We start from the raw sequence: 11,881 nt of genomic DNA on the forward strand, positions 1-11,881 counted from the left end.
GCACAAGGGTTTGAACGCCACACTGAGAGTCATGGGAGAAAAGGCCATGGGATCGTGTGACGAGTGTTTGGTGTTGGAAACCGTGGAACAAGTTTGGTTTTCTGTGTAAGGCATGACACAGATAGGGAGCTACTGTATGACAAGGTTGTGGAGGTTAAGCGGAGGTGGGACACGAGTGCTGTCTGTGGGGGGGGGGGGGGGGGGGGCGGTAAAGGGGTTTTTTTCTTAGGAATACAGGCCTTATTATGAGGGTATGAGGTAGGGACTCCGTGACCGGCCTCACACTCTAGGGCAGTGGGTGGCACTAATATGCACCTTCAGTTGGATGCGATCCGCCAAATAAAATAAAAAACTCAAGGGGATAGAGGGGGTGGACATACACTCACCTAAAGGATTATTAGGAACACCATACTAATACTGTGTTTGACCCACTTTCGCCTTCAGAACTGCCTTAATTCTACGTGGCATTGATTCAACAAGATGCTGATAGCATTCTTTCGAAATGTTGGCCCATATTGATAGGATAGCATCTTGCAGTTGATGGAGATTTGTGGGATGCACATCCAGGGCACGAAGCTCCCGTTCCACCACATCCTAAAGATGCTCTATTGGGTTGAGATCTGGTGACTGTGGGGGCCATTTCAGTACAGTGAACTCATTGTCATGTTCAAGAAACCAATTTGAAATGATTCAAGCTTTGTGACATAAAGGGATGGACATGGTCAGAAACAATGCTCAGGTAGGCCGTGGCATTTAAACGATGCCCAATTGGCACTAAGGGGCCTAAAGTGTGCCAAGAAAACATCCCCCACACCATTACACCACCAGCCTGCACAGTGGTAACAAGGCATGATGGATCCATGTTCTCATTCTGTTTACGCCAAATTCTGATTCTACCATCTGAATGTCTCAACAGAAATCGAGACTCATCAGACCAGGCAACATTGTTCCAGTCTTCAACTGTCCAATTTTGGTGAGCTCGTGCAAATTGTAGCCTCTTTTTCCTATTTGTAGTGGAGATGAGTGGTACCCGGTGGGGTCGTCTGCTGTTGTAGCCCATCCGCCTCAAAGTTGTGCGTGTTGTGGCTTCACAAATGCTTTGCTGCATACCTCAGTTGTAAAGAGTGTTTTTTTCAGTCAAAGTTGCTCTTCTATCAGCTTGAATCAGTCGGCCCATTCTCCTCTGACCTCTAGCATCAACAAGGCATTTTCGCCCACAGGACTGCTGCATACTGGATGTTTTTCCCTTTTCACACCATTCTTTGTAAACCCTAGAAATGGTTGTGCATGAAAATCCCAGTAACCGAGCAGATTGGGAAATACTCAGACCGGCCCGTCTGGCACCAAAAACCATGCCACGCTCAAAATAGCTTAAATCACCTTTCTTTCCCATTCTGACATTCAGTTTGGAGTTCAGGAGATTGTCTTGACCAGGACCACACCCCTAAATGCATTGAAGCAACTGCCATGTTATTGGTTGATTAGATAATTCCTAATAATCCTTTAGGTGAGTGTATATTAAGTTTTTTGTTGTCAGTTGAGTGAGGTGTACAGTGATTATCTGGACAGACTGGACAAACTTGGTCAGCATTTGGAGTGCCAAAAATGGGGGTGTTTACAGAGGAGTTGGTTGGTATTTTGTAGGCATTGCAGTTTGTGGAAGAAGTTAGGCCTGCAAGAGTAGTAATTTGTTCAGACTCTAGTGCAGATATATAGTGTTTGCAGACATTCAAATCGCAGTCATGTCAGGACATTGTGTATGAGGTACTAGAACTTCACACCCGGGTTTGTTAGATGGGGATGAGGGTAAAGTATACATGGGTTCCGGCACATGTAGGGGTTGAGGGGAATGACATGGTGGTTGTTTTGGCAAAAAAAAATAGTCGAACAGAAACTGTGGAACAATCGGTTCTGATAAGTAAAGCAGAAGCTAATACCCTAATCTGGACTACTATTGTTGGAAAGTGGAAAAAGGGAGAGATTTATACAGAACAAGGGATGGTTGGAGCAGGGAGGAATGCTAGATGGAACAGTAAGGAGGAAGTCATTTTTACTAGGTTAAGAGTCGGGCACTGTGGATTGAATAAGTATTTACATATTTTGGGCAAGCATATGTCAGGTAGATGTGACTTTTGTAATAATATTCAGTCTGTGGAACATGTGTTTGAGTGCCATAATTATTAGAGGGAAAGACTCTGGCCCACACTCCAGTACAGTAGGTGGCGGTAATGCACCTTCGAAATTGGCTGCCCACCGCAGGTCAACGTCAACATAGAAAAGGGATCAAAAGGAGAAAAAAGAGGTCGTGGGCTTTATTTGTTTACACATTAATACATATTTTTATTATTTAATTGTGCTCAAAATGTCGAAACTACCACTTTTGAACGTGTATGTTACTGAGCGATTAACATCGGTTGCTGCTGAGATTTCCGAGGTGTTCGAGAGAACAGTGGTAGAGTTACATGAAGAAATCTCGCGTTCGAAGAGGGAGAATGACCGTCTCCGTAGGCTGTTGGATTTGGTTTACAAACCCGACATAAAGTTACAAAGAGCAGGTTGGTCTTGATTAGATCTTGATTAATGTTTAGTTTACTAATACTGAAAGAGTCTACATTTTGGCCGCTATTTTAGTCTTAGTTTCAGTTATTACAAGTCAACTAAATCACTAGACACCATGCCAGCTGTATTTGGAGAAGGCTTTTTGTGGATAGATTACAGGTTTTCATTGCTTAATAGGAATAAAAGGAACTGAATGTCTTTTTAGTATTTCATATTAGTCAATGCATGTTTTTTTGTATTAAATAGTGAATGTTTCAATCTCTGTTTTCCAGACTTTTTGTTGATTATAAAATAATTTGTTTGTTATAATACCTGCCAAAATTAGCATTGTACTAACAAGTAAGCTAGTTAGATCGTTTTCAACATTTTATTTAATGTTTGAACCGAACCAGAGGTGAGAACTATGGATTAATTTGGCATTGTGAGATGTCTAAATATGTTTTGAATTATCAGCAACTTATTATTTCCTAATTTGTTCCAGACCTCCAACTCCATCTCCCCAAATCAAAACAGCAGGTTCACCCTGAACAGCAGCATTGTGTGCAGGAGTGGAGCCCTAATCTGGGTCCAGAGGACCCCTACCCCACACCGATTAAAGAGGAACCCAGTCAGGACGAAGAGCAGCTTCAAGTCCTTGGGGAGCCTGATATCATAAAGTTTATATTCAGTCCTGCCTGTGATCAGGAGAACCCATCTCATCCTTCACATAGGAACAGACCCCAAACGTTGGAGGGCCAAGAGAGGGACTCTCTTCCCACCAAAACAAATGAAGAGATTAAAAGAGAACCTGATGGAGAAGGTTATGGAGTATCAGAACAAACCATTCACATTCTGCCCCCCTCTGAAGTAAATCCAGACTGTTCTGCGGCTTTGAGTGAAAACAGGGCAAGTCAGGCAGTGGTACAGATTGGAGGACTAACTTTAGGGCCAAACAAAGGAGGAAGCACCCATGCCTGTATGGGAGGAAGGAAAGACTCACTGTTGCCTCATTCACCATCACCAGCTCATAGTCTTGCAACATCTTACGGGTGCCTGGTGTGTAGGGAGACGTTTGCGTCCAAGGGCTTTTTAATTTTTCATGTGCGAAAAACACACACAGAAAATGAAGCCTGCATGTGTGGTGTGTGTGGAAGAAAGTTAGATTCCAAAGAAAGTTTGATGGGACACCTCCAAACGCACATTAAAGAAAACATTTCTTGTCATGTGTGTGGAAAAAGTTTCTCTAAGAATAGTGACGTAAAAATACATATGAGGAGTCACACTGGAGAGAAACCCTACCGGTGCAGTCAATGTAGGAAATGCTACACACAGAAGGTATACCTCAAATGTCATATCAGAACTCATACAGGGGAAAAACCATTTAGGTGTCAAGAATGTGGCAAATACTTTTCACAGAAGAACACCCTGACCAATCACATGATGATCCACAGAGGAGAGAAACCATATGAGTGCAAAATATGTGGAAAATGCTTTATTGAAAGTGGAACCTTGAAAAGGCATATGCGAGTTCACACAGGGGAGAAGCCTCATCAGTGCCAAGAATGTGGGAAAGGCTTTTCTGAGCGTGGGAACCTTTCTAAGCATATGAAGACCCACAAAAGCGAGAAACCTTATTGTTGCAACTATTGTGGCAGATGCTTTAGTGATGATCGAAATTGTAAAAGACACATGAAGACTGTTCACAAGAGTGTGAACACATAACAATGGAGTAAATCTTGCAGTACGAGTAAAGCGTGTTTGATCCCTTGATCTACGTGACAGTTTTTTTGGAAGCACAGCATGTGGAAAACCATCAAGAAATAGTTCATTTGTTTTATCATTATTATTCAATCAATGTAATAGCAAAACATATATAATGGTTAAATGAATCGCTCAAGACAAATTTACACGTGACAATTTGAAGTAAAAAAAAAACAAACACATAAAGTGTCTCAGTAAATGATGGCAGTGGAGAGCGCTGTCCAAAATGTTGGTCCAACATCTCCTATTGGTGTTCAATTGGGCTGAGAATTGGTGACTGCAAAGGCCATACCATATGATTCACAATTTCCATTCTCATCGAACCATTCAGTGACCCAGCGTACCTGTGAATGGGGGCATTGTGTTCCTGGAAGAGAGAACCTCCCATGAGGATAGAAATGTTTCATCATAGAGTAAAGGTGAACACTCAGAAAAACTGTAATAATTTGCAGTGACCTTTTCCTTTTAAGGGGACAAGTGGACCCAAACCATGTCAGGACAATGCATCCTATTGGCATAACAACCTCAGAACCCCTTTCACTGTAAGGGTGACACATTCAGGTTTTACCTTAAATTTTTCTGCCGGCTGTATTTCTGACATTCAATTGAATACCTTAAGTTTCACCAAAAGGTCTGGATTCCGTTGACTCTTTCTTTCATCATCATGCAATGGTTCTATAATAAAGTAACTGAACTCTATGTTTGACTTTTTATGAAATAGGTAACTGTTGTTATTGTGGGAGTAAAACAAGTTTAACTGCTATCATGTTTTTTCTGAATAAGTGAGTGTACATTAATCAATCAATCACATTTATTTTATGAAGCCCTTTTTACATCAGCAGTTAGCACAAAGTGCTTTTACAGACACTCAGTCTGAAACCCCAAAGAGCAAGCAACAACAGTTCATGCACTGTGTCTAGGAAAAACTCCCTTATAGGGTCCAATATTAGGAAGAAACCTGGAGAGGAGACAGACTGAGGGGAGTCCAAGCCCACAGCATAACCAGGTGGACAGGACTGGGACAGTCAGGTGGGGTGTGGACTGGGACAGGACTGAGACAATCAGGTGGGGTGTGGACTGGGACAGTCAGGTGGGGTGTCATTCGGGAGCAACCTGATCGTTAACGCAACCAGGAGAACTTCGGACAGGGACAGCTGTGAGTCATTTGGGCCAGGAAGATCTGAGGCGTGGTCCAAGTGCTCAGGTCATACAGGACACCAGGAAAGTTAGAGAGAGCATTCCCAGAATTCACAAGAATTCCTAATCATACTATTTCCGGTGTAACAAGTAGGGGTTGCCCTCCCCAGGGTTTTGCCATAGAAGTCAATCCTCACAAGGGGACATGCAACCCTCAGGCTAAACTTAGTAGATAATTGCAGTGTTAAAACCAGGGATTCTAAAACTAGAGACACTCCTAGGCTAGACTACACTGAAACATAGAACTTGCCGAAGAGATGAGTCTTTAGTAGACACTTTTGGGTTAAGACTCTCAATTTAAACGGCTGATGCTTTCACAGTAGTGGAGCGCTGTTGGAAAAATCTCCAGCTGTTTTGAGATTCTAGGTACTATAACGAGGCCTGCCTCTTGTGATCTTTGTGCTTTGTAGGTAAACAACAAAACTTTAAAATCAGCCCTAGTCTTAACAGGTAGCCTGTTTAAAGAGGCATTACTATTTCAATCTGGGTGAGAATGACCGGTGAAAAAGAAAAGTTGAATGACAAAAAAGCAACCAACACTCATTTATTGCACATGGACATTTCAGCCAATCTGAGCAAGGGTTTAGGTGCTAATTAGACCCCCCCCCCTCACGGCCCCTCTGAGCTAGTTTGCATCTGTAGGGGAGGCTGATATCCAGCCAGTACTTGAACGCCCATTTATTCCACAGATGAGAGCAGGTCATCCGAGGTACTTTAACTTCGCGTCATTCTCCTGCCCCTTTTTGGGGTTAAGGGAAACGGGGCTGAGCAGAATGTTATGATGAAGTTTGGCCGTGGCCGGCCTCACACTCCGGTGGCCGGCCTCATACTCCGGTACAGTAGGTGGCAGTATATGCACCTTTCGTATGGTTGCGATCCGCCAAACGAATTACAAGAAGAAGTAGAAGAAGAAAAAATGTCACATAGCAGAAGCTGTCATTGGCAGATAGGAAACACGTGATCTGACCTGTCTTCCAGGAAGTATTTTTGGTGATTCCTTACAATTGAACATAAGTCATATTAACCATATGACGTATTATGTTGAACGCAGAGCAGAACAAAACGAACTTTTCCCCCCCGTACGCCTAAAATGTCCAAACTACAGTTGCTGAATGTGTATGTTACTCAACGACTTAATGCGGCTGCTACAGAGATCACCATTGCCGTAGAGACAACAGTAGCAGAGTTACACGAAGAAATATCGCGTTCCAAAGAGGAGATTAACCGTCTGCGTGAGCTGTTGAATTTAAATCTTAACCCAAAGATTAAGTTACAAAAATCAGGTTTGTATTACCCAAACTTAAAAATGTCGAAGTTTTGTGTAATTTGTTAATGTGTTAGCTAACTCGTCAGCCTAGGTTCAACAATACATTGAGCTGTACCTGATTGGAACTCAAAAAACGTTGTTCTTAGGGAGTGTAGGCTATAAAGGGAGAGGGGAGCAGATGAGGGCACAGCAAGTAACTCTACATACTGTTTTTATTATCAAGTATTCAGGGTCAATTACACACATTCTGTGATGATTAAGGGAACACGTAATCATCACAGAATAACACCAAGTCAGTTAAACTTCAGGGATATCAATCTGTCCAGTTAGGAAGCATAAGCGATTGTGAATCAAAATGGGCCGTTACATGAGGAGAGCTGGACAGGGCCGTAGAAGGTCATCAACAACCAAACTGTGTGCAACCAAACTGTCAGAAACAGACTCCATGAGGGTGGCATGAGGGCACGACAATCTCTAGTGAGACCTGTGCTCACAGCCCAGCACCATGCAGCTTGATTGGCATTCACCAGAGAACACAGGAATTGGCAGGTCTGGCATTGGCACCCTGTTCTCTTCACAGATGAGAGCAGATTCACACTGAGCACGTGACAAACCTGGAGATGCCGCGGTGAATGTTATGCTGCCTGCAACATCATCCAGCATGACCGGTTTGGCAGTGGGTCAGTGATGGTCTGGGGAGGCAAATCCTTGGAGGGTTGCAAATACCTCCATGTACTAGCCAACGGTTCCCTGACTGCTGTTAGGTACCGGGATGAAATCCTCAGACCTATCGTCAGGTCTTACGCTGGTGCAGTGGGCCCTGGGTTCCTCCTGGTGCAGGACCATGCCTGGCCTCGTGGCCAGCGTGTGTAGGTAGTTCCTGGATGATGAAGGCATTGATGCCATTGACTGGCCCTCACGTTCCCTAGGCCTGAATCCAATTAAGAACCCCTGGGCTTTATGTATTGGTGCATTCGACGCCGCCAAGTACAGCCACAGACTGTCCAGGAGCTCACTGATGCCCTGAGTGCATACAGGCACATGGGGGCCAAACACACTACTGAATCACATTGAGTTGCCGTGGTGAAATTCACAAGTTGGAAAATCCTGCGATTTTCAGTTGTTTACTTAGATTTTCGGTGCGAGTTTGAATCCAGCCCTTAATCAGTTGATTTTGGTTTCCATTGACCGTTGTTACATAATTTTGTTGTCAATGAATTACACTATGTACGGTAAATATTTTGATCTTTAATATATTTTGTTCATCAAGACCCGATGTGTGATTTAAGTGTTCCTCTAAATGTCAATGACAGACAATTAAAAAAGCCTTCACATAGTTGAACTTTGATGCACTTGGCTAACAGCACCAGAAGACCATACTGAGTTCTGCACCTGTCAGCTAGCAAGAACAGGAGGAGTAGGCTTCATTGGACAATTGGAAAACATTCCCTGGTCTCAATTTCTGCTGTGACATGCAGATGGTAGGGTCAAAATTAGGTGTAAAATGCATTTAGTGTAAACCATGGTGGTGGTGTAATAATGTGGGGAATGCATTAGGCCTCTTAATACCAATTCTGCATCATGTGAATGCCACAGGGCACTTAGGCATTGTTGCTGACCGTGTGCATCCCTTTGTGGGAACAGTCTACATGTTTTGAAATGAATACTTTCAGCTGGATATTGTGCAATTTCACAAGGCGCACATCACACGCTAGTTCCACAAACATGACCTGTTTCGTAGGTCATTGGAGCCCCAGTCTGGGACAGGAGGACTCAGGGCCCACACAGATTAAAGGGGAACTCGGGACCAGTCAGGAGGAAGAGCAGCTTCAAGGCCTTAGGGGGCCTGATATCAAAGTTTATATTCCTTCACATAGGAACAAACCCCATAGAACAAATGGTAGATCCCCTGCAAACTCATACTCAGAAGAACAAAATATTTATAAAATGTTTGTGGCAACTTTATCTTGAACAAATGATTTGTTGAATGATCATCATCTTTATATTTCTTATTTTTCCAGATTGCCAGCAGCTCACTCTCCCCAGATGTGAAAAGGTAGTTCCCCATGAACAGCAGCATTGTGTGCAGGAGTGGAGCCCCAAACCAGGGCCGGAGGACCCCTACCCCACACCGATTAAAGAGGAAGAGGAGGAACGCAGGATCAGTCAGGACGAAGAGCAGCTTCAATCTCACTTTGACATCGAAGACTCAATATTCACTCCTCCTTGTGTGAGGAAAAATTGTGACCAGGAGAACCCATCTCATCCGACGCACGGGAACACGCCTCAAACTGTGACGTACTCAGAGAGAGAGAGACTACCCACCAACACAGAGGAAGAGATTAAAACCGAACCTGAAAAAGAGGATTACAGGGCTTCCCAGCTAACTGTTTATGTTGAGTCCCTCTGTGAAGTAAATCCAGACTGTTCTGCAGCTTTGAGTGAGAACAAGGAAAGTGAGAATGTGGTGCAGATTGGAGGACTAACGTCAGGTCTCAAATCAAAGAGAAAATTGAAATATAACGGAGAAAGCTTTCATACCAGTGCTGGGGGCAGGACGGACACGGAAAATATGATAGATCACTTGCAAACTCCCACTGAGAAAAACCATTCCTGTCATGTTGGTGACAACTTCTTCTCTAGGAAGCGATGCCACACGGGAGAGAAACCACATTTTTGCAATGCATGTGACAAGTGCTTTTCTATAAAGGGAACCCTGCCCAGGCATTCAGTGATCCATCCAGAGAAGATATCATTTAGGTGTCAGGAATGTGGAAAATTCTTCACACAAAAGAGTTCCCTGTCCAATCACATGTTGATCCACAGAGGATTGAAACCATATCAGTGCAAAATATGTGGAAAGTGCTTTACTCAAACTGGAAGCCTGAGCAGACATATGAGAGCTCACACAGGGGAGAAACCGCATCAATGCCAAGAATGTGGTAAACGCTTTACACAACGTGTCAACCTGTCCAGTCATATGAAGATCCACAGAGGTGCAAAACGATAAATGCTTTCTGTTTGCTAGGTAGCAGTGCTGCTGGTACCAAACATAATTTCCCGCAAAAAGTAATTCTCGTACATTCTCAAAAAAATAACTTCCGTTTGGTGGGTGTGGTAAGGTGCGGCTTGAAGCAGTGAGAAATGTTTTGAGGCTGTTCCATCAAGTCTGGCCTGTCATTGGGCTTAAGTGAGGAGTAAGGGTTGTTTTTCTGTTGATCTGCTCCCCTCGGTCATGTCGTCAAAGTATTGTCCAGAAACATACAACATAGGTTTTCCATTAAGTATTTCATTTGTTACTGCATACTTGTAGTTCATTTAAATGTTCTAGAATGTAAGAACATACTGAATGAAGGAAATATTGGTACGAAGAACACAGGAAGTACTGCAAAGTGGAACAATCTACAGAACAGAAACAGTATTGTTGCAGCTATTGAGGCAGATATGCTGATTTTCAAAAATTTTGAGGGACTACACATTACAGTGAAGAGGGATAGACAAAAATTGTGTAGCTCAAATCATCAAGCTATACGACAGAGCCAACATTATCCCTTGATAAATCTTGTTATGGCAGGATTTATCGAGGGATAATGTAATGGGGATTTTGAGATTAACAAACAGAATATCCAGTAGCCATTTCCTATTCTGTAATACACGATTGCCAATGTTCTGTTATATGACTGAACGCCATATCTTTAGATGTCCTGTTTGACTGTCAAATGTCATGGTTAAAGTTAGCTGCCATTCAGGGCCGGGCACACTAATAATGTCCAGGACACTGTGATTGCTGTAATGTCATCTGTACGGTGCCTGGGCCACTCACATTGTTGATTCAACTGTGTTTCTGAGAGTAGTTATATGGGCCTTCAGTATGTACGCCTGTTAGAGCTTTAGGTCACACGTGTCTGTCTCAATAATAACAACCAGATTTTAACTTCAACAGGTGAGATTCAAATGTTTTTTGTTCTTAAAACGTTATACATCAGGATGACTATTCAAATGTTTTGATTAAATCGTTTTTTTGTGCTTGGACACAGCAGAATTTATACACATTGTGGCTATAAATACCCATAAGTATGGCATAGCCTCAGATGACTAATTGCCTGATGCTTCCTGGGTTTCTCGTATGGTTTTAGGGTTTAGATAGGCCAGGGCTGCCCAACCCTGTTCCTGCAGATGAACTGTCCTGTAGGTTCTCTCCAACCCCATTTGGGACTAACCTGATGTAGCTTTTTATCCAGTTAATTATTAGAATCAGGTGTGCTAAATTAGAGTTGGAGTGAGAACCTACAGGTAGTGATGGCCATTTTGACAGCAGGATATTATGCTTGCACTCTGATTTTCTTTATCACAGTAAAAGCCATCATTGATGGCAATATAATTAATATAGTCTGAAAAAGAACAGACAAGAATAACATTGGAACAGACATTAAACAACGTACAGACTAGATTAACTATATTGCTGTATATATTTCAATGATGGCTTTTATTTTGAAATGGAAAATCTGAGTTAGCGCTACTACCATAATATCCGGCTGCTAGAAGAACGGTAATGAAGCCTTGAATGGCCATCACTACCTACAGGACAGTACATCTCCAGCAACAGGTTTGGGCAGCCCCAAAATCGACTAAAGATAACTGATATGTACCAGCACTGTATTGTATTTTGTGAGGGGATGGCCGGATCAATTGCCATGTTTGTTGAACCATGCCTTATTAAATGTTTGAATTTGTGCTATTTTTGGTTTGGTCTCCACTTCTGGCTGCTTAATCCAGATCTTAAAGAACTGGAGTCACCTTTTCCACCCTGGAAAAAAACTAATATTAGATTTCTACTATATATTGGTACACAATAGGGACTGTGGCCAGACGATGACACCCAAGGTCAAGAATAAGTGAAAGTTTTTGTTCTTTTAACACATTTAGCAGTTTTCTGCACGTCAAGAGGAATAAAATACTTTTGTGAAGGTTGATTGGAATTGTCTTGGTTCTGACAAAATGAAAGTGATCGGTTTCTCAGATGAGGCGTGTGACACAATCGTAACCCAACTTCAAGCATCCACATCCTGTAAAATGATGCGGGCAACGTCTCCTCTTGGTGTCACTAACTTGGAGCGT

At 42.8% G+C, this 11,881-nt stretch overlaps 2 protein-coding genes across 2 annotated transcripts; both read left to right on the plus strand.

The window, feature by feature from the left end:
- Nucleotides 1-2,280: 2,280 nt before the first annotated feature.
- Nucleotides 2,281-5,012, plus strand: LOC114839090 (zinc finger protein 135). The gene is made up of 2 exons (XM_029119186.2): nucleotides 2,281-2,555; nucleotides 3,041-5,012. The coding sequence occupies exons 1-2, from the start codon at nucleotides 2,363-2,365 to the stop codon at nucleotides 4,258-4,260; spliced, it is 1,413 nt and encodes a 470-aa protein (XP_028975019.2). The 5' UTR covers nucleotides 2,281-2,362; the 3' UTR covers nucleotides 4,261-5,012.
- Nucleotides 5,013-6,434: 1,422 nt separating this feature from the next.
- Nucleotides 6,435-11,079, plus strand: LOC105025788 (zinc finger protein 665-like). The gene is made up of 2 exons (XM_010896753.3): nucleotides 6,435-6,779; nucleotides 8,785-11,079. The coding sequence occupies exons 1-2, from the start codon at nucleotides 6,587-6,589 to the stop codon at nucleotides 9,771-9,773; spliced, it is 1,182 nt and encodes a 393-aa protein (XP_010895055.2). The 5' UTR covers nucleotides 6,435-6,586; the 3' UTR covers nucleotides 9,774-11,079.
- Nucleotides 11,080-11,881: the final 802 nt, after the last annotated feature.

The sequence above is a fragment of the Esox lucius genome, chromosome 4 (genome assembly GCF_011004845.1).
Source record: "Esox lucius isolate fEsoLuc1 chromosome 4, fEsoLuc1.pri, whole genome shotgun sequence".
NCBI lineage: Eukaryota > Metazoa > Chordata > Actinopteri > Esociformes > Esocidae > Esox > Esox lucius.